At 43.4% G+C, this 23,046-nt stretch overlaps 2 protein-coding genes across 15 annotated transcripts; both read right to left on the minus strand.

Annotated features, from left to right (window-relative positions):
* Positions 1-86: 86 nt before the first annotated feature.
* Positions 87-12,941, minus strand: ncoa6 (nuclear receptor coactivator 6). Of its 8 annotated transcripts, none has more exons than XM_038722428.1 (17): positions 12,794-12,941; positions 11,677-12,014; positions 11,227-11,382; positions 10,560-10,667; positions 10,009-10,131; positions 9,064-9,897; positions 8,786-8,917; positions 7,147-8,479; positions 6,912-7,030; positions 6,265-6,758; positions 5,930-6,166; positions 2,767-5,794; positions 1,616-1,672; positions 1,466-1,496; positions 955-996; positions 582-715; positions 87-452 (listed from the first exon to the last, which is right to left on the minus strand). In XM_038722428.1, exons 2-17 carry the CDS (start codon positions 11,972-11,974, stop codon positions 406-408), a joined length of 7,173 nt encoding a protein of 2,390 aa, XP_038578356.1. In that variant the 5' UTR covers positions 11,975-12,014; positions 12,794-12,941; the 3' UTR covers positions 87-405. The 8 variants fall into 8 exon arrangements, 5 of the variants coding, with proteins under 5 accessions (XP_038578356.1, XP_038578355.1, XP_038578354.1 ...); XM_038722427.1 differs by having other exon boundaries at positions 10,003-10,131; XM_038722426.1 differs by having other exon boundaries at positions 10,545-10,667.
* Positions 12,942-13,451: 510 nt separating this feature from the next.
* LOC119905414 (glutathione hydrolase 7) lies at positions 13,452-23,039 on the minus strand. 7 transcript variants are annotated; one of them, XM_038722439.1, is made up of 17 exons: positions 22,733-23,039; positions 21,869-21,954; positions 21,360-21,593; positions 20,784-21,010; positions 20,446-20,597; positions 20,224-20,341; positions 20,032-20,099; positions 19,532-19,605; positions 19,154-19,347; positions 17,891-17,978; positions 17,255-17,382; positions 17,077-17,165; positions 16,820-16,972; positions 16,585-16,699; positions 16,334-16,471; positions 16,029-16,128; positions 15,089-15,261 (listed from the first exon to the last, which is right to left on the minus strand). In XM_038722439.1, exons 3-17 carry the CDS (start codon positions 21,577-21,579, stop codon positions 15,089-15,091), a joined length of 2,037 nt encoding a protein of 678 aa, XP_038578367.1. In that variant the 5' UTR covers positions 21,580-21,593; positions 21,869-21,954; positions 22,733-23,039. The 7 variants fall into 7 exon arrangements, with proteins under 7 accessions (XP_038578369.1, XP_038578367.1, XP_038578366.1 ...); XM_038722438.1 differs by lacking the exon at positions 22,733-23,039 and adding an exon at positions 22,346-22,635; XM_038722437.1 differs by lacking the exon at positions 21,869-21,954.
* Positions 23,040-23,046: the final 7 nt, after the last annotated feature.

Consider the following 23,046-nt stretch of genomic DNA (forward strand, 5'->3'; position numbering starts at 1 on the left):
GCAGATCTGGAAAGAATTAGCAGGCTGTGAGACTGAACTTCAAATGATCAACAACCTTAGGACAATGCATGAATCATCTTACACAGTTTCACAGAACAAAAAGCAGTAAAAAATTTAATTCAGTTTTACAACATAATTATACAATCATGACAAGCTCCATTATCAGTCTTCACATGATTAATCCAGCATTTAATATAAAAAGCACATTCACACAAACACATACTGTATGCACACACTCTAACTACAGTCTCACGTAATAGCATGGACAAAACAAAAGCATAATTAAGTTTAAAACAATCTGTACACGCTTTCTTCCTCCGGTCGAAATTCATAATCTCGGAGGGAAAAACCGATATCAACTGATTCACAGCGAGAAACAAAAACATTTACAGTACAGTTGACAGGCTATTTAGACTTCCTTCGTTTGGCCTGGGTGGGGCTCGCTCCAGTTTCTGTTTAAAAAAAAAAAAAAGAAAAGGAGTACACAAGTATATTAGGGGAAATATAGTAATGCCATGTGTGTAGCTACGATTTAATAATTGATATTGTGTCTTTAAAAGCTGCTTGTGTGTTTAAGTTACCTTTTACAGCAGCACTGGTTCCGGGCCTGGCTGATCTCTTCCTAATGGCGCTGTCAGCTACTGGCTCCTCCTCCACCTCCTTCTCTGCCCGGGAGCTGCGTCTGCTCGGTCCTTTGGGCTTCTCCACAGCAGCTCTGAGAGGACCAGAAAGAAAAACAACAAACGACAAGGAAGGACAACACAAGGATGCGTTACTGAAGATGCAAGGGTGTGCGTTAACTCTTCTCTACTCAGAGAAAGATATAATACCACTCAGGACTGCTGTTTTTCCTCGTCTACCACAGATAACGTGCGTCTTCATCCCAACAGCATCCGCTGCGTCGACATGATCACTGCTTGTGTCTTTGCAGCACAAACATGTTAAAATACATACCTTGGGACTAAGTTGATGGGCGTCTTTCTTTTCTTTGCCCATCTGTGATAGAAGTGGAAAAACAGCGGTAAACTATAAACTGTGCTGAACAAAAAATGGCTTTACTTCCCCACCATATTATGACAATCCCCAGGAAAGGTCAGGTCAGTGAGTGGTACAATTTGCTTTGCGATGGGCTGTTCTTTGTTTAAATATCTGACATGCATAAGTATATTTATATTGTTGCATGCTATTTATACATACCAATTGCTGAGGCCACGTGACTCATTGTTTTCACCATGTAACCCCTTGGCCAACCAAAAGAACTCCCTGAGTTTCAGTAGAGTTAGAAATGTCTAAGCATTTCTCCTTCGAGAGCATGGGTCTTAAGACTAGGCCAACTTTTCAGAGATCAACAGATAGAATAGATAATAGTAGGGAAAATCTTAATAGACCCCAAGCACATGGAGCATTACACAGCTAATCAACAGTACAGCAGTTCAAGTAATACAAATGTTATGAGGAATCTTACCCCTGCTCAGAACCTGTCGAGACCTCTTCACCTAAATGGGACAAAAAACAAGAGTTACTTCTATGCCAACCAGTTCCAAAAGACTATAATGAGATCATAGGGCATTGTCCTTTTTAACAACTTCTTAAAGACAAAGATGACCACACTTACTGGTCTTCTCACTGGCAACAGGTTCCTGTGACTGTGGGACTTCTTGTTGAATGGGTGCTGAGGAAAAATAATTGAATAGCTCAACTAACACATTTAAATATGTAAAACATATTTAGTTAGGAATATGTATCACAGATTCCTAAACTAAAACCAAATATAGAGTGGCTTGTGTGTTAAGCCTTGCACAACTATCTCTTCTACCAGCAGTTAGCAAAGGCCTTGCATATAGCAATGGTCTTCCTTTTTAAACCAGAAAAAAACAACAACCAAATATTCATTGTAAAATGTACAAACCCTGGAAAGCTTGATACTTAAATCTGGATCGAATTAAATTATTTGATGTGCTTATTACAATCCTGCGAATTTGTGTGTGAAAGCATTTGATTTATTGATTCCTGCTGGCATGTAAAAGAATTTCAACAAATTTAACAAAAATGCTTCTGAAATTAAACTCCTTAAAAAGGAACATCAGTCATTAGCAAGAGTATGGTCATTATCTTGTTTACTTGATACATGCATACATACAAGGGCTGGGCAAGTTAACATGTTATTATCGCATTAATGCATTAATTAACACCGACAATTATTTTATCTCACGTTAATGCAGTTTTTATTATCATCATCATCATTAATATTTTGAAAGTCCTTTTCTCACTGGCTCTCAATACACATACAGTCAAACCACGGGTCACAGAGGGGTGGGAGAAGTAGATAAACAAAAGCAAGACAAGCGAACAAATGCCACAGCGAAGTGGATAAGGATGGTTATGATCGTGACTCTGGATGGTATTTTCACATAACAAGCTAGATAAAATAGCTTTGGTTTTATACTATTTGATTTGATTAAATTAATGTTTAAGTTGAGATTTACAAGAAATATTTTATTGCTACTGTGTAAAGAGAATACTGCTGGCAAAAAGCACCTTATTTATTTAGTAAGTGTTATTTAAGTGTTTACAAACAGCATGTTATTGCACTTTTGTGTATATAGCAATACATTTCAATTAAAAGTGTTCAATACACTACTTTAGAATTCATTATTAAATTTTGCGCATAACTATGTGATTAATCGAGATTAAATGTTTTAATCTTTGCCTAGCACTAATACATACATACCCAATGATTCTTTAAACTCACAGCTGTTTGTTTACCTGGGGTGGTCTGAGTGGTTTCAGCAGGTGCAGCAGCTTGCAGCATGGAGGACTCCATAGCTGGGGGGTCAGACTGAGCTGGCAGAACTCCACTGGGGTTAGTAACTGGAGAGGATGTGGTAGGGGAAACCTCCTGAACAGGTCCAGGTCTGGCAACAATTGGAACAATGGACGGTACGGGGCTTTGTACAGGAGCAATCGTAGAGAGCAAGTTAACTGAAGAGACACCAGTGACAATAGGAGCTTGAGAAGTTGCAGCCTGGGCTGGGCTCGAGACTGAAGCTGGTGCAGACCCTGGAGCCTGTGTTACAATCTGAGTGGGAACAGCAACTTGGCTGGAAACTGCCATTGGTGATGACACTGCAGGCAGAGTAATGTTGTTTGGAGCAGCAGTAGTATGGGTAGCTAGTGCCTCAATCTGAACAGCAGAACTAGCAGGAGGATGAAAGGCCTGGGGTGGCGCAGTCCCAGTTGGCCCCTGTGCAGGCCTTTCTACAGGACTCTGCTGAGAGTCAGCTGTACTGGTAACAGCTGCAGAGGCCTGTGCAGGTTTACTTTTCACCTGGACAGTGGGAGATGGAGACATGGGGCTCTTTCGGATGGAATTAACAGCCCCTGGACTAGAGCAGGGAGGAGGAGAAGCCAGTGGTGGCTGAAAGGGAGATGATGCTGAAGGGCTTGGATGGGGAGATGGCTGCTGGACTGGGGGACTAGATTTCTGAGCAGAGCCTGCCTCACTTGCATTCTCTGTTTTGACAGCTCCTGGGTTAATTTGCTGAGGAGCTGGGGGGGTAGCAACTGGGGCTGATGAGGACATACTAGTGGCGATCTGGACCTGTCCAACAGCACTTCTGGCAGCCTGAGTGCTGGTCATGTTCACCCCTGAGGAGTGGGTGGAGCTTGGGGCAGGAGAAAGTTGGATGTTTGTAGTAGACACCTGAATAGGCCCCATCATGGTGACTGACTGTGATACCACTGTGGAATTGGCTGCCACAGGTGCACCTGGGACCTGAAAAATTGGGTTGATAAATACAGGGGTTGTGGCGATGAACTGAGGGGGTCGGGGGACCGGGGCCTGCTGCCGCATGTCCTGAGGTCTAATGTTCTTGTTAGGGACGGCCACCATGGTGGAGACCATAGATGCGGGTGCCTGGGGAGTGGGGGCAGAAGTGATGGGGTTAGAAGTGACATAGACAGTGATCTGGTTGGGGGAAATGGTGCTAGAAGAGGCAGGGATCTGTATGACTGAGTGAACACTTGTCACAGGTTTATGACTAGGGCTTGGGTTTGGCGCCGAAATGGCTGGGTTTAGACCAGAGCTGGATTTAGAACTGGTAGTAATGGTGGAGGCAGGAGTGCTCTGATTTGAAGTGACTGGGTTGGGGCTTACATTCGTGGTGGCATTAGTGTTAGTACTGAGGGTGGGGCTAAGGGTAGGTGTTGGGTTTACATTCGAACTGGGAAGGGCGCCAAGACTAGAGATGGGGTTTTGGTTAAGGCCAGGGGTAGTACTGGAGTTTACGCTATTGCTAGAGTGCAAGCTGGGAATTGAAGCAGGCTGCAAATTAGGACTGCTGTTTGGGATTGGGACAGCAGGTTTGGCTTTAGCTTCTGATTCATTTATAGTGGCACTAGTAGCAACAGAAGCTGACACATCTGTACTCTGGGAATTACTGTAGAGTGGTCTCTCTGGATCCAAAGCAGACTTGGGACCGTCTTTTCCCATAACCTCCCTAACAGTATTACTCTGTATGGGCCGAAGAGGCATGTTTGGGATACCCGTGTTATCCAGTAACTGATTAAGGGAAGTTGGAGCTGTCCTGAGAGTAGGTGAGACCTCGGAGTCCTGCATAGGTGCCACTTGTGCTGGCTGCCTATCAACTGTGCCACCCTGCAGTTCCAAGTCAGGTTTAGGCTGCTGAGGCGTGGGGAAACGAGGACTTGCCATTCTGGGAGCTGATAACTCTCTCAAAGGCTGAGGCGGAGGCTGATGCATCTGTCGCTGCTCTGCTGTCATCATTCCCTGACTGTCCCTGAAACCCTCGGCAGGGTTACCTTGCATCCCATGGAAGGGGCTCTGGGTCTGCTGTGCCTCCATGGCCCCACTTACTTGTGAAGGCATAGATACTGGACTTGGGGATACTGAGGTAGGGCTTAGCATCATGGTTTGCCCCTGAGGGCTGACCAACTGTTGCTGCGGGGGAGGGCAGGTGATGGCCATCTTTGTCCCCTTTTGTCTCCCTGGACTTGGGGTGGCTGACTTGCGGCTAGAGGCTGGACTTGACCTCCGACTATTGCTAGGACTTGCCCTCTTACCCTGCCCTCCAGTCTGCTTTTCCTGTTTAGCGCCTGGGCCTCCTGCTCCAGTGCCAGTAGAGAAAGGCTGCTGATTGTTGTTAGTGTTATTTCCACCAGCACTGCCATTGTTGTTGTTGCCTGGTAGAGTTAAGCTAGGAGGCGCCTGCCCTATGGCTTTCAGTGTTGTTGGGTTAAGACCTTGCTGGTCAAACCCCCTGTTTAGGTTAGGCTGTCTGGGAGGCAGAGGAATGTTGATTTTGGGAGGAAACAGCCCAGCAATAGAGGCATTTAGCCTCTCAGGTGAAAGGTTGATTTCAGAGGGCTCAGTACTGGGCGGACGATTAGTTGGGGTAAGGGGATGGTGGTATGGCCTGGGGCTGGCTCTGTTAGGAGTTTTGGGCCTGGAGCTCTGCGAGGTTGTGGGGACATTGGGGAAATGAAGACCAGGCATGGGGCCTCCCTGTTGAGGCTGAGTGGGTAACTGTTGCTGGGGACTGGCTCCAGTGTGCTGGGGCATCGGTGATGGACCAGGGACTTGCTTCATCATGTGAGTGTTAGAGCCCTGATTGGGCATCATCTGTTGGGCCCCATTTCCAGGGTGTACCCCAATTTCTGAACCACCAGACCTGTCTTGCTTTTGGTGGGCCCCTGCAGAGGCCTCTTCAGATCCAGTACTTTGGGGAACTTGCCCCACATCAGGATGGGACATTCTTCGTGTAGCACCTGCAAGCTGGAAGAGTACAAATACAAATGGTGTACAGTTTACTCCCAAGAAAATAAATAAAAGTGCACTCACAAGTACAATTTCAAATCACGAGATGTGAATGTCAAAATCAGTTTACGTGTTTCATCATTTGGCCCTTACCTGTGGGTTCACCATCAGAGGCATCACTCTGGCTTTGTCAGGTGATGGTGCTACCCCTCCATGTCCTTGAAGGCTGATCATTACAGGCATGTTGCCTGGCTGAGAGACAGGAAGCCTCTGTACCTCAGGTGGATTTCCCAGTCCCCTAGGAGGGAGCTGGCCTCCTGGAGGGATGGACATGCGATGCTTTGCCTGCTCCTGCTGCATCTTCAGCATCATCATCATCTGCTGTTGCTGCTAAAATGCAAAATGGGGCAAAATATTATTAACATTTTTATTGTTAACCAGTGTCTTAATACCAAACACTATCAAAAGGTAAATAACACTTATAATACCTGTTGTTGCAGGTGTGGTTGTTGAGTTTGCTGCTGGTGTTGTTGCTGCAGCTGATGAGGGTGCATCTGGGGCTGGCCTTGACCCGGAGTCTGCGGCCCTGTCATTCCCTGCTGCCCTTGAGCATTCTGGAGACCTTGCATCTGCTGCATCTGTTGCATCTGCTGCTGTTGCTGCATCTGTTGTTGTTGTTGTAATTGTTGCTGCTGTTGCTGTATTTGCTGCTGTTGCATTTGTTGTTGCATTTGTTGCTGCTGCTGTATTTGTTGTTGTTGTTGTTGTTGTTGTATCTGCTGCTGTTGCATGTGCTGCATTTGTTGTTGTTGTTGTTGTTGCTGCTGCTGCTGCTGCTGCTGCTGCTGCTGCTGTTGTTGTTGTTGTTGTTGTTGTTGTTGCTGCTGCTGCTGTTGCTGCTGTTGCTGCTGTTGCTGTTGTTGCATAAACTGCATGGGCACCTGCTGCAAAACTCTCTGGTCTCCAGTTTGGCCAGGAAAGCCTAGGGGATGTATAGAGAGGTATACATATACAAAACAGATACTAGTACAAATTTTGAGAAGTAAAGCATATTGTAAAGTTGCTAGACCTACAGAATCTGCAATTAATGGACATTTTAAAAAATTATTATTTTTACATCATGTGACTTAATTACCAGCAGGCCTGTTGGCAAAATCAGGGAGTTTCGGGCCAGAGTTGTCCAAGCCCAAATTCTGTTCACCGGCCAGATTTGGCAGTTCAGAATCCTCCATGCCAGCAGCCACATCAAGAGCACTAAGAAAAGAGAATAAATACATGAAGCTGAATTAAATAATTACTAGTACAGTAATACAACTGACTTCAACTGTCCACAATGGCGAAACCAAACTGTAACAAATACAAATTATTACCCAAGTCCCTCAACTTGCTGTTGGCCCTCTCCCTCTTTGGGCTTCTTCTTTCGTGCTGGTTTCTTCTTTTTGGGTTTGGCTTGATTGCCACCCCCTGCTCCCTGTTTTCCTCCTGGCACAAACTGGCTGGCTGATATATCACTCTGCAACAGGTTGACTAGCAGTGGGCTAGTCAGTGTTACATCCTTGCTGATGGGAAAGGCTCCTGCCTGTCCACAGGGTCCCCCCATTGGCATCTGACCTGGGAACTGTGAGTTAAAGTTCATGCCATGACCTGCGAAGTGACCATTTCCCATCTGCATGTGCTGAGGGCCCCCCATCATGCCTTGCTGTTGCTGTGCCTGCATATCTGGGACCATCTGTTGGACCCCCAAGTCACTTGTCCCATTATTAGGATCTCCCATAGGATGTGGGTGTTGCTGAGCTGCCTGTTGTTGTTGTTGCTGCAACATGGCCTGTTGCTGCTGTTTCTGCTGCTGCTGTAATTGCTGCTGCTGCAACTGCTGTTGGATAAGAGGATGACCAGCAGGGAGCCTCATCTGTTGCCCATGCATGCCCATAGCTTGATTAGGATTGCCAGCAATAGGAACCTGCTGGGGCTGTTGCTGGTTCATCTGCTGGTGTTGTTGTTGTTGCTGCTGCTGCTGCTGCTGCTGCTGCTGCAGCTGTTGCAACTGGTGCTGTTGCTGCTGTTGTAACTGCTGTTGTTGGAGTTGAGCCATTTGCTGCTGCTGTTGTGGAGTCATCTGCTGTGGGCCAACCTGGCCCTGGAACTGAGCCATGTTACCTGGAACGTTTGGAGAAGGGCCACGCATCATCTGGCCGGGCATGACCCCAGTTGGAATCTTGCCCCCAAATGCCTGCTTGTTTCCTTGCATCTGGTTGGCAACCATTTGTTCCATCATGGAGTTTTGTTGTTGTTGCTGCTGTTGTTGCTGCTGTTGTTGCTGCTGCTGTTGTAGGAGCATGGCCTGGTGCCCTTGGCCTCCAACCATCTGACCCTGCCCATGCATCGGCCCCTGGCCTTGCTGAGGTATCATCTGCTTGGGTGGGGTCATCCCTCCTCTCTGCCCTTGACTGAGGGGCCTTGAGAGGACAGTTTGACCTCCACCCTGGCCTTGAACCTTCTGGCTGGGGGAGGAGGACACGGGCTGGGCCTGATGCTGGAGGCCCATCATCTGAGTCTGGAGGCCAGGCTGTTGCTGACCCATAATAGGTCCAGTGGTTGTACCGGGGGGCAGACCTGCCATGCTACTTTGTACACCCATAACATTGGGTTGGGCATGGGGTGCACCCTGCATTGAGTTTGGTGTGGAGACTGATGGCTGGGCTCCTGATGTAACAGGGAGGGGAAAAAAAGAAGAAACTACATAAATGGGTTTCACAACAGGTAAGAAGGTAATAAGCTATTATGCCTTCTGCTTACTGCGTGGTAAGCCATGGAGTAGATTACTGCATACAGAAGGTTAAGTAGTGTAACTATGTAACAACTAAATGTAAGGCATCTTTGCCAAAAATGTTTGCAATTGCATAAACAGCAAATCTTTTAAAATGCTGAAGTATTGATCTCTGCCTCAAAAACCCAGTCCCTCTCTCCCATTTCACATTATTTAAATTTTCAAACCAAGCACCATTTTACCTGGGTGAGTCATCGCTTGGTTGCTCTGTAGCTGCTGACTGGTTCCTCCACAAGGGGTTCCTGGAGTGCTGGCATTCACCTGACCTTGGACAAAGTTTGGGTTTGGAAAGCCCATGGGACGCTTCGACATGCCTGTAATTAGTAATCATTACTTTTGTTATTTTAGACACTGGAGTACAACATTTATAAATACCATACTCTTTTACGATGGCAACCCCCCCTAAACATTTTTAATGTGTATTTGAGTCTACCAAGAAACAGTTACAACTTTAACCCACCTGGGTGAACTTGGGCCCCAGGCTGTCCATGCTGGGGCATTCCCATGAATCCTTGTTGCATGTTACCCTGTTGGCCGAGGGCTGCTCTTCCTGGTGATCCAACACCCTGAGGGAAACCCTGTGGAGTTGTAGGTCTCTGAGCCATCATGGGAGGAGTCCCTGGTGAACCCTGTTGAAAAGGAGACGAGGAGGAACCAGGAGACTTGGCAGTGAGGTTGCCCTGTGGTCCAGAAGTTGGTGGAAGGGGTGGAGGGGGTCTGGGCTGCCCTGCAACACCACCAGGGCTGGCCTGTGGGCCTTTAGGTTGGGGAGCTGCAAACTGACCCACTCCAGTCTGCTGTTGTTGCTGTAACTGTCCCTGTCCCATGGCATTGAATACCTGCCCAGCCTGCTGGCTGCCAAATGGGTAAGGGGGCGGAGGGTGGCTAGGAGTTTGAACTGTAGCAAGGGAGGGTGGGCGTTGAACCATTTGGGCTTGGGGTGGCGGCTTTCTCCAGGCAGGGCCTCCTTGGGCGGCTGGTGACTGGAGGACCCCGGGGGGCAACTGGTTCCAGCCAGGAGGTGGCACAGCCATCTGGCCTGATGGGTTGAATGGAGGTCTAGGTCCTAGCTGGGATAGCTGAGCTTGCTGCTGGACCTGTTGCTGTTGGTGATGCTGTTGTTGTTGTAGCTGCTGAAGCGCAGCAGGGTTCAGCGGTCTCCCGGCTTGCAGAGCCTGCATGTGATGGGCAGCCTGAGGAGGCATTGGGCCTGAGCCATGGGGACCAGCCTGTTGGTGCTGAAGTTGCTGTTGCTGCTGAACTGACATACCTGGCATCATTGGATCCATCAAATCTATTTGAGAGGAAGGAAGATGTGGTTCTTCCATTATTGTACTGTCAGAGCGGTTAGATATTCAAAATTACATCATGTATCATTTGACGTACAAGAAATAATGACCTGAACCTGTCTGTGAAGATGGTCTTGGAACACGAGGATGCATCTGTCCACTGCTGCCTGGTACCATAGCCTGACCTGCCATACCCGGCCCAGCGGCAACCATTGACGGATTAGCCATCCTTACTCCTCCTTGTTGAAATATATGCATATTAAATCATTATGTGCAAACAGACAAACAGCTAATATTTATAAATGGCTGAACATATTTAATAGAAAATTACAGATTAAAAATACATAACTAATGAATGGCTATAACAACTGATAACCATGCAACACATTCAACTATTTTTGGTCTTTACAGATTTTTAAGTCGTGTCTTTATGGAGGCATGTATGTTAGAAATAATAATAATAATAACAATAATCATCATCATCTTCATCATCAGTAGTAGTAGTAGTATAAGAAAAACAATCAATGGTTGCATATTACCTACTGTGTCATTAAAAAACTACTACTAAATGAACCACTATCCAATATTCAAGCACAGTTTCAGTCTAGTTCGTATATAGAGACCATGCGTAATCAATTCAGTAAATTAATACCTGGACCAGGCTGACCTGGAAAGCCGACATCCATTCTCATCTGGCCAGGTGCTCCAATTGGTCCATTCACTCTGACTTCTTGACCTCTATTTGGTCCCACAGCCACATTGATGGCCCCTTCCCCTGAACATGAATAGAGGAAACATCTATGAAAAACATTTACTACAGGAAGTCTAGTTGATATCCTTTATTTTGAAGTAGTACTGTGCATTTAATCAAATTTTCAATTACGATTTTGGCGTCCAACAATTATGAAAACAAGATTATCGAGATAAAGCTAGCCTATTGTGCCGCATTCCATTTCGCAATGATGTAGGGTTGGGTGATGGCTGACAGAAATCACAGCGTTGAGCCAGCATCCTGACTGTAAACCCCCCCCCCCACCAGCAAAAAAATCTTACATTTTCACATTATACCACCCTGTGAAAGCAGGTTTTAATGAACACGAACATTCTTATTATTGTTTTTAAGTATGCTTTGCACCTGCCTCAGAAATCAATTGTCCACACACTCACAAACACCTACACCTCAGGTAAACACCCCGGCTTGCCCTGCCTCCCTCTCTCTTATGATTTCTGCCATAATTGACTGCCAGCTTTATTTTGAAATGCCATAGACAAAAAAACATTGTGTCTTGCATCCTATTTTGAAGTGACAAGGGGTTTGAAGGCTGAGCTGTTACCTTCTATCTGCACAGAGAGAATCCCCAGGTCTCTCAGCTGCTGCTGGTTGTTTTGGGCCAACAGTCTGAGACGCTCAGCAGCATCTCGAGGAATGTTGAAGGTAACCCGCACACTGTTCCAAGGCTCCACATGCTGTGGCCATAGCCTACCAGAGCCTAAAAAAGGGACATGGAATGGATTCAAGTTGTAGTTACAGTGTATACAAGATTGGAAAAAGAGACTACTGGTCAGGAAGGACAGAAGGACAAGGAAAAGATAAACACAAAACTGTTGCTGAAATATACAATGCCACACAGAAATAGGGGCATGTTTCAAATATGCAGTGCTTCTGAAACTTGTGCACCCCCTCTGGACAAAGAAACAAAGTGAATGTACCTCAGATATTCTGACACTGATCAATAACAAAATAAGAGATTCTTCAACGTCAGAGTCATCAAAAGTAAACTAACCCATATCTAGCATGTTTGGTATCCCACTGAGGACAGTGTCAAGTTTTTGTGTGAAGTCCTCATCCTCCATATCCCCTTGAAAGGCAACAAAAACTGTAAAATCTCTGTCCTCCCCGCTGTTTTCTTCTGTGCCATCATGCTTGTTGACTTTCTCCTCTTCTGTTACTGTGCTTTCATGGCAACTGTCAGCATCCTCCCCTGCATCATCGCCAACACCAGAGTCCATGTCGGAATCATTATCAGGCTGCAGGTAATCTGTCCTCTGGGACAGCGGAGGTGGGGTACGTCGATGTGCCATCCTCCCCTCTAACTAGGAGTGGCGTTTGAACCGTTTCATGCTGAAATTGCAGAGAGAGACACAGATCCAATCTTGAAAACCATTAGTGTCATCGTCAAGAGACAAGTACACTGGATACAATCAGTAGTGGGGTAATGAAAACTTCCTTATAGAGCAGATAAGATGCTGGATAAATAGGTAGCTACGCTGTAAGCTTCAGGAACAACGTCATTGTCATGTTTTTCTTTTTCTAAACTCACGTCAGTTAAAAGGATGACGTTATCACAGTAATGTTAAAACTAACGTTAACAACACTACTCCACGTTAGTGACATAAAAAAATCTAAATTTATTCTAGGTGGTCGGGATAATTTAATAGCAGTGTGATATGTAATAATGGTAAATAACGTGACATTGATAAATTCACTAACGTTACAATAACCGGTGGCCAGCTTGGTTAACATCGGCCCAGCAGTAGCTCGGGCCTTAGCGCAAACGTAAGCTAATGTAACGACATCAAAGTCGGCAGGGAGAAGACACACAGCCCGTATTCAATGTTTTTGTACATTTTCATGCCGATACGAACATCACTCAGAGTTCAAATGAATATGTTTCTAGCAGACACTCCAATAGGAAAGAGGATACAATTATGTCAAAGCAGTTCCTGCTGGCTCCTCCGAAAGCTCCAGTTAGCAAACGTTAGCTGCGTTAGCTGGGTAGCACTGCAGTTAATTCATCATGAATGCACTGAAACACAACTTACTAGCTTCCCAATTTATTGGCGTAAACTTGCTACAGATCACCAGCAGTACATTAGGAATGACAAAAGCAAAATTCTTACCACATATATTCATCTGAAAATAGGTTCAAGGCGACATCTGCTAGCCAGATTAGCTAACAAAACATGAATCACAAGCAAGTCAGAAACGATGTCAAACTGGCACGACGAAAAATACTGCTTCCGGTAGTGCTTTCCAAAAGAAAATCCCGATTGAAAATGGAGCCGCAACGTCCGTTATGAGGAATACAAAATACTGAAGAAAAGATTAAAAATTTGCATTAAGTAGCTCAAAAACAAATCCAGTTACGTTTTTTTCAAAACTTAATCTTTTAATTTAAGCATTTTTTACATTCCTATTTAAAATAGTGGTTCCATGTTCCTCATTTTTGTAGCCTGACGCCTTGTTTTCAGTTTTCTATGGTCCTTTGAGCCATGGATTCAATAAAATACACACTTTGGTTAAATTGTTGCAATGCCTCTATATAAATATATGCAGCAGAATCTTGATTGGTGTGCACATTCATCACTGGCATTTATACATAGCAAAAATAATACAATAATACAGGTTATGTGTAATTTGTAAAATGCACCAGTTTAGTTTATAATTCATCCATGTACCCCTCAGTTTGGGAAAGAGTGAGCTCACTTATTACTCTACAGTAGGTCATATGCACCAAATGCACACTTATGGAGGAAAAAAGGGGCAAACATTCTTCAGTGTTAGGATGTGTGCAAACATTTTATTTCTTGGTTTGGACGGTGCTGATTTTCATTAAAACCAGGTACAAATGAACATGAAATCAAACATCAGGTGTTGTGCAAATGCGTGCCTTAAGGCATGGTACTATACAGTACAATAAACAAGCATCAACAGTCATATTGCACTAGTGCCCAACAACAATAACAAGGTTAGGACATGTTTGATCTGTCAGTCCAAGCCATTCTGGAATTAACCACTTTTTAGATGCAATGTTTTACAAAAGCTGCTGTACCTACCTAAAATATATTACACAAGTAAACAAAAAATAAATACTATAGCCTACAATGTGCTGATTCAATTCATTGTTACAACAGTAGAAATAATGTATACAGCCCAAAAAATGTTGATATAAAAATAGACAGATTACATTCAATCCATCTGTAAAGACTATTCCCATTCTAAAAACAAGTATCCCCATTCTAAATAAAAACAAATGTAAGCCACAAGATTTAAATGAGAACAAAATCATGCAACAACTAAACATTCTAAAATTATATATTTAAATACATTTATTCTACCATTAGTAATATTTAACACCTGTGAACCTGAAGCAAATCCTCTTGTATAAGGAAATCAGTTGAGATGGGAAGGTCTTACTTTAGTTCTGTATGACATATTTATATAATGTGTTACCATGGTCCCAAGGAGCCATTGATTGTTCGCAACTATTAAAACTCCAGCAGCTGTACCAAACAACATCTAATCACAGTTACACACCATATCAAGAGCAGGAGAGTACACAGTTTAGCCTCTGCGTTCAGTTTAGTATTGTCAATTGTGACAATTCAAGGTTTAAATATTATTACCTTCTCTATCCCATGTTATCTCATGTGTTATTTGGAATGATGGTGAAATGCAGTAAAAGAGTCGAAAAGCAGAAAGGTGGGCCAAATATACTGAGGACCATGCATTGTGTTGTAAGTGGTGGCTTCCTGGTGTGACATCATTACTTTTTTCATGCCTGCCCATTCTTGCAATGAATCAATTGGCTCATCATCCATTTCCATCAGAATTCCATATCCTATATTCAGAGAGTAACACTCTTGAATGCCCCACTCGGCACCTCGCAGACAAAAAAACTAGCTGCCACTCAATGTTATGGAAATACCTTTAAAATCCATTACGCTTTTCTAATTTATTTTTCACATCCACTAAGTATATCTACTGTAAACCCCTTAAGTTTATTGCTTTCTTTAAGTGGATCTGGAATTTGAAGTGATGAACACACCTTGCATCTCTGTGCCCTGCTCTGCGTGATATAGACTGCAGACGCTGACTGGTGCAATTAAAAGAACACTACCCACATTGAGGCTGGATGTTATCTGAGGCTGTGAGGGAGGGCATGCCAACATCGTTATGTGAGATGGTGATCCTCTGAAGTTTTCTGTCAGCAAAATATCTATTTAGTGGATCATATCAGATTCCTACAAGGTCATCTCAGACAAAGCTTTTTTTTCCATTAAACAACTGCCATTAACTTGTGTTTAGTGTATTAGTTGATGAGGAGCCTCCTTACTCCCTCACTAACCATCATACAGTGTTATACTTACCCCTTCTTCATTATGTGTGAGTATGGGATGAGGGAAGGGGGTACACTAGGGTATGTTGGACATAGTGAGGGCGGAGGCATCAGCACTACGGGGGTCCTTTACCCCAATGATTAGGTCATTGGTTCTCCGGGTGCCCTCCACCAATGACAAAACATCTACCTTCTGCACCTTGTGACCTTTGGCTTGCAGAAGCTCCATGTCTTCGTCTAGAAACTCAGCTGTAGGAGAGAAAGAGACAGTGGGAGAGAAGAAGATGATCTGAGGTTAGTGGGAAGAATTGACAATGAATAATAATAAACTGAATAAATGTTTACACCTGTTATTCAAATGTAATGTTAATCTGGCAAGGGAAAATAACACTGAGTGGGTTCACACAGCACATGAAGCAATCCTGGTATGTCTATGAGGATTTTTGGTCATCCAGGTCATAGTATATCATGTTTAAAACCAAGCACACATCCAGGAGTACTTCAAGCCAAGATAAGATTATATTAAGAACCAAGACATCCTGATCTGTGCTCTTCACTGGATCACGATGAATGTACCAGAAACTGATACTGTATCTGATTCCTGGAGCCAGCGAGAAAGTGTGATGTTTGCAATATGGGTTGACAGCATTTACAAACATATCATCACTATTTTTGCCACTTCCCACTAAAATTTGCAGAAGATTCATCTTTTCACAGCACAGGAAGTCAGGCCAATGTAAACCCTACACCTGCCACCTTTGTTTTTGATGACAATAGACGCAATTACTGCCTCCCTCATCTACTTTGCACAGCATACACAATCTGATAAATATTGGTACAAGGGCACTCTTGGTTTGATCTTTATTTAGATGGCATAATCCGGGTGCAGGCGCATATTTCCCGTTAATATCAGGAAATAACAAATGAAGTCAAAAGGCCAGTAAGCCCAAAGCACAGCAATCATAGTTTTTGGATGGTTATTTCACACAATAGAAGGATCAGTTGGAAAAACTCACAGTCCACCAGGAGGATGTCAGGCTGCAGCTGTGGGTGGAGTCTTCCGTATGCTACGCTGTCACTCATATTTTTACGCAAAGACAGAACATTCATCAGCACCTATGAGGGATTACAAAATGGAACAAAAGATGCATAGAACAATAACACATACATTAATGAATTGTTAACACAGGCAGAGTTTTTGATTTTTAATTTGGACAGGAACAAACCAAAAAAAACACATTTCTAGAGGGATATATTTCCAAACATATAAGAATCTACAATTAAGCATGAATTTAATTAATTGTTCCAGAAATTTTATCACCTGTGTGATGCCACTGAGAGCTTTCTCTTCATTGGAAGATCCAACAGCTACATATGTGCCACATAACCCAACGGCAGGCCTCACTACTGTGGGCATCAGGAAAGACATGGGCCTCTTCCCAGGCCGGACGCTGTTATGCTACAGAAAAAGAAAACAAAGACCGCGAGGACTAAAAGCAGCTACAGGAAAGCTTTCAATAAGAAATCAATCAATACTGCAATCAACTAAACAAAGACAAAATGAACAATTACTGGATTAGGTGATGAGGACTGTGTTTCATTAGGCCAGGAGAAGTCCAAGATCTGGCTATTCAAGAGGATTCCTGAAGGAGTCACTATCCCGCTGCCGAATGGTTTGTTTAAAGAGCTAAAACAGCCACCAGCAAAAAGAAAACTGGTCTTAGTTTAAAGTTTTCCAGTGATATCAACAGCCACCGCGATTTGCTCAAACAATGTGTAATAGCAGTTCAATTAAAGAATGATGTACCTCATGACTGACACAATGTGATCGTCTGGGCCCATGACCATGACTTGGGCAGCTGCTGCACCTGCCACCAAGGTAAACGATGGAGTGTAATGGTTCACAGGGAAGGTCTGAGAGTCGCTGATAATCTGGCGGAGTAGGGAAGCCTGCGATTTACTTGGAGATGAGAACAACAAAAGGGGAGGGTTAAATGAAAATACCTTCATGAATTAGGATGGATGTATGCATTATATATTTAAAGACGACACAGGGATCTCTACCTCAGCATCTTGGCGACAATCTCTGAGACAGCAGGGTCATACATGGGGTCTCCCAGCCCACTAGCCAGGCCAAGAGCTATCTTTACAGCCTGGGAGAGGAATGCAATACACATTATGTAAAAATCACATGAATTACTGCAATTTATGCTGTATAGTGGCAAAGCCGTTAGTATACTACCTCTGCAATCCAGTGGTAGGTGCTGTTTCTGGGCAACTGGCCAGTAATGTTGTAGCCTTCCAGGATGTTGAGAGCAGTGATCAAGGCAACACCTGCGTGTGGGGCCGAGGCTGTCATCACATGGTGTCCTTCAGAAACAAAAGAAAACACAAGATTGAAAATGTTATCATGAATTTTAGGGGCAAAATAACTTTTGAAGATACTTGCTATCCACCGGACCACCGTGCCGCCCACTGTTTTCCACTGTTTATACATTTTACCACGTCAAAGTGGACATGTCTTTGGTCATTATTAAGTTGAGGGACATACTATATTTACAGGAACACTAGAAGAAACTAGAGAATGCAATTTCTGAAGAACTTGAACTTGCGGTGGGATTAATTAATGAACAGCTGGGAGTTTCTCCTTCGCACAAAGTTAAGCCAGCAACTCAATACCCTCAATGAGCTGAACCTTTTGAAGTTTGAATGACGTTGTACATTGAATGGTAACAAAGAAAAATAATAATAACGAGAAATGGAGAAGACCATAGATGGCAGTTACCCTGCAATCCCATCTATGATTCAGCTCAAGTGAGTTTTATGCTGATTTATGGGTTATTCCTCTATCAGCTCTGATGTAAATACAGGTATTTACCTTGATAGATGATCTCTGCTGGCTGCTGTAAGACTGTGCTGTAGTTTCCAAAGTCATCCTCTGTGAGCACTCCTCCTCTTGCTTGTACCTAGAAATCGCATAGAGAGTTCAAATTTAAAGTGGATGAGGAAATCGTTGTCCTGTGCACTATCACTAACAGGGAACTTTAATTGTCAAACTTTTGACCGTGCATGGATACAATGGATTAAATTCTACCAGTACTAAACTCACAAACCTATTCAGTCAAATAATGCCCAGTGAATCTAAATGACAATGTAAGTTGGTTTGACCTGTGGTGTTTGTAGTTAGATCCTGATTTTGTTATGTGTGTCTTTAAAGATTGAGTTACTCTCAATATTGAGGCTAAAATTTAAAATATTTCTCGAAGAGTACAAATGTCACAGACTGGAGTAAAGTAGATTACAGTCTAGTCAAGCCTTCCCCATCCTGGATTTTATGTTTCCTCAGCAATTTTTTCTTTGCTCTTCTTTTTCAACATTATATTTGATTATTGTATTGTTTATACTATTTTGTCACAATGTCGTCACTAAATAGCAGTGATACTCTAGTGGCATGTACATTTACTCTCAGAGGAGACACAAGAACATACAGTCAGTGGCCACTGTATTAGATACACCTATACAATCTACTGCAATTCAATACAACTGCGCCTTTAATTCTACTGTTGCAAAGTTTATAATGTTTAGTTTTTGATATGTTCAGAAACGTGTAAACATCACTATGAACTCAATGCTGAGAGATACAATTCAATTAACACCTCTATAGGTATAGGTAGGTATATAGGTATCGTAAAAAGTCAATTTTATGGCAGAACGGTTGTACTGGATTGCATTAGATGGCACAGGTGTGTACCCAATAAAGTAGCCACTGAGTGTATAATTTATTATATAGTAACATATAATCATTTTATACAAAACATTGAATACATTCTATGCTGATTTATATTTTGAAAACATAATCTGAAATCACAAAAATACCAAAAAATAATAGCTCTGAGCAATAATAATTAACTTAATAATAATAATTAACTAACTAACTTAATCATAATTTTTGCCACAATATGACAGTAATGAATTATTATCTCATCTGATCTAGAATGTAAAAAGCCAAGGTGACGGTACAAAAGGGACTTTTTGTTGTTTGAGTGGTAAAACGGACTTCCCACGGAGATTATGCAGAATTCATGACTACTTATATAATCCTAGTTGGAGACGGGGGAGAGACAAAAACATTCTTCCTTACTGCTACTGCCATTTCCTGTGTTAAGTTTCCACTGTAGAACTCCGATATCCCCTTAACTGCGACAGCATCCAAGATGGCTGCTAAATCAAGACGTCTGATGGACTGCCCAGGGAGGGGAGCATGGCCGTTGGGGAGGAACAAATCCCGAAATGCAGCCGACATGTTTTGGTCCTTAACTATAGCCAGAGCTTCAGCTAAGGAGAGAGAGGAAGGGCAGATTGAGTACATGCTTTATCTTCATATATGACTTCACCTTTTGTTATTCGGGAACAACACTGAAGCCGGACGATAAAGCTGGTGTTTTATTAGCCACTGGAGCTGTGTATTTAGTGAAGGTGACTACCCACAGTGATTTGTACAGCATTAAACTATACTTACCTAGGTCATGAGTAACATTAAATCCATTTCTGGCCACATCTGCTGCCATAGTAACCACATCCTCCCACGGCATTCTGGGGAATTCAAAAGTCATGAAAGATTTGCTTACAAATGTTTAAAACCATATATACATACACTCTGAACTGGATTATTGTGCAAAAAATGACATACCACAATATTTTAGCACAATGCTTAATCTCCATGCATGGATGAAGTTACTTAGTTCTGTAACCTCATCCTCTTACCAGTTGGAGCATCAGTATCATGATAATTACACAGCATCAGGGTAATTGCGGCCCTAGACTCTGGCTTTTACAACAGCTGGTGATACTTCCACTATGAGAAATCATTCCGTTAGCCCTGAACTCTGCTACATGCACATGCTCTGTCAAAGTCAACATTATTAAAATAAATAGTCTAAACGACTACAGTATTCACGACACGGTAAGATGGGGAAAGACCGAACAAATAAAAACAGCATTACATAATAGTTACTGTACCTGCCATAGAGCTGGTGTGCCTGATGCATCCCACTGAGCATGCCTGGTACTCCCACCAACCGGCCGGGCTGAAAAGCAATAGCAAGAACACGGTGCACACATTAACCCCAGAGCTAAACAATAAGACTATCTTCTGTTCTCATCCTCAAAATCTCACTGCTAAAATTGGACACACCAGAAAAAGTGCCTTACATTTTGACTAAGGTTCTTCTGAAGCATCTCCTCGTAAATGGCCGATGGTGCCGTCTCTCTGAAGTCGATGACCCTCGTCTCATTCTTACGGATGTCATGCACCAACATAACTCCACCACTAAACATCAACAGAACACAAAGTCAGCTTCAGATTCTTATTCAGCCAACTCTGAGAACCCTAAGCGGCAGCCCTGTTTGGAAGAGATTAAAATGTTCACTCACCCTCCAATACCAGAGGTGTGAGGGTTGACAATGCCCAAACAGAGGGCAGCAGTGATGGCAGCGTCAACACTGGACCCCTGTTTCATCAGAACTTCAAAACCAAGAGATGTACACTGGGCCACATCTGTCACCACTGCCCCTTGGTTAAAGACCTTGAATGAAACAGGAGAACAAAGCCGGAGGGCGGACATTGTTATTAAGCCTTTGAACCACCTTGGACTCCAAGAGGAACATGTAGAATCACTCATAATCCATCATAATAATTATTTTTTTAAAAGCAACACTATTGCAACATGGTTACAAAAGTGTAAATGCAGGCAACACAAACATAACCATACCTGTGGGTCTCCAAAGTAGATCTGCATGATGAGAGCTACAGTGACTCCAGTGGCGAAGGTGAGACAGGCTGTGATGATGACTGTCAGTCCATCTCGCTGGCAAGCACAGTCTTCTGTGAAGGGGTCTCTGTTGGTCTCCTGCAGGGATGCGATATCATGACTGGCCAGGTCCGAAGCTGAGGAGGGGAGACGCTGGAGGCGAGCCGACTTCAGAAACAGATCTGGGTCTGGACGCGCAACACAGTAAAATGAATGTCTTTGGGATTTTGGACTGTTGGTCAGACAAAACAAGGCACTTGAGAATACCACATTGGGCTCTGGGAAATTGTGACAGCCATTTTTCACCATTTCTAGATATTTTATAGACTAAACAATTATTCAAGATAATAATCAGCCAATTAAATGATAATGAAAATAATTATTTGTTGTTTAAATTGAACCTTTTGAAAAACAACTCTTGGAGTTTTGACTGAAAAACAATGCTGCATGAATCAACATCCAAACCTAAGCACACTCAATTATAGCGTTTGTGGAAGGTATATTTTGTAGTTATTGTGTCTGACCTGACTGACTCACCTGTTTCTTGCTCACTCAGGACATTGTCATCATCTTTGCGGGATCTTAAGGTGTTTTCCCCAGACAACATGTCGTCCTCGGGCAGCCTGGGGAAGCTGGTGATGCTCATGTAGTCCACCGGAGAGTACGCACTCCCCAAGGTTGTCTCCGGATTGGGATCTTTATCCGCCACACATCCAGTTGGGTACCCTGCCACAATTTCAGGAGCAGGGCTGTGCATGGCTGCTGCTGATCCTGCAGTCACACAGTTAACCTATTATTTATGTTTAGGGTGTGAGGGAGTTAGGCCACATCTGTTTATTGTTTGGGATGACCAGCTATTGTTATCCAGCTTAAAAAGCACTGTACTAAATTTATGGACCTCTAGTGTTGCTGTAGTGGTGATTACATCTATTGATGGGATCTTTAATATCCCATAATATCACAATTCTCCTACAGGGATTTGTAGTTTTATTTTCTTTTACGACATAAGCATCCCTGCTACAAGATGAATGCAGTTTCTAGCCTACTTCTTATTGAAAATCTTTGATAGGCAAAGGCACGGGGTGTGTAAAGCTCCGATGATGATGCATTTTCCCATCATGTACGGCGCCACCTGCAAAAGACAACAACTCATGCAGCTCAACTTGTTTTCGACAAGGAATTTCCTTAGATGTCCTTGAGTTGTAGCCTGTTTACCTTGCAAAGTCATAATGTTACACTCATTAGTTAGACACACAGACCGTGCCTTAAATAATAACATGCGACAATATGTCTGCCTCTGCCAATGGCGCAGAAAAGCGGCTAACTAAATTAACGTCCTATTCTATTTTAAAACAACACAATTTTTACCTTTTACAACACAATCACAAAGCCGACCCCCCGAAGCGCTATATCCTGATGGTGCTGTTTATTCGCCGCGCTGTCACAAGCTAACACATCTTTCTGTTGACTCAGTAACAAACCTGCGGCGGCAGAGAGCTCACGGCGAGGCTGTTGTCACTTACCGTGGTCGTAATTTGCGTGTAGTCAAGTAAAAAATCATCCATGTAGGTGATATTTGGGATTTTTGAACACGGCAGGTGAGGTGAGCATAGCTCTCCGTCACCAAGACTACAAGAGCTCCTAAATCACTTCGCCACACCGCAGCGATGTAAGCGTCACGTTACAGCCCAGCATACAACCGGTAAGACTTGTCAGTGAAATAGCTAGCTGTAATTTAAGCTCAGATTTTATTGAATAGGCCTTCGACTGTGACTTGACTTGAGTACCAAAAGGCAACCTGGAATAATTGGAATGTATGACTGATGAGGAAATGTTCTTAAATTACACATATCACGTAAGAAACATGGCCGATGGCCGTGCCATTGGCGAGACATCAATATCAGACTTACTTCATAGAGAGCCGCTACGTCTCAACGCCGCACAGCTGATGACCGAATCCCATTTTCAGCACAGGTGCTTGAAGCCAGTTCCCATCCAATGTTACGACAGTGGCCAATTGGAAAACTCTCCCAGGACAGGACACAAACCCGTCAAGTCTTTATGGTTGAGTAGCCTGCTTAATGACTGGTGAAGCGGATATACAGGTTTTAGCAGGTCTACAGCATACCTGCTCCAATTACCATTTGTCCCTCCCATAAAGCCTCATTCTTTTGTTGTTTTTTGTTTCTTCTACCGCCTATATATGAGTCTTGGTTAACAGTGT

This window comes from Micropterus salmoides, unplaced genomic scaffold (assembly GCF_014851395.1).
Source record: "Micropterus salmoides isolate LMB-PRFRI ecotype aquatic unplaced genomic scaffold, ASM1485139v1 Ms_hic_scaffold_16, whole genome shotgun sequence".
NCBI classification, from domain to species: Eukaryota; Metazoa; Chordata; class Actinopteri; order Centrarchiformes; family Centrarchidae; genus Micropterus; species Micropterus salmoides.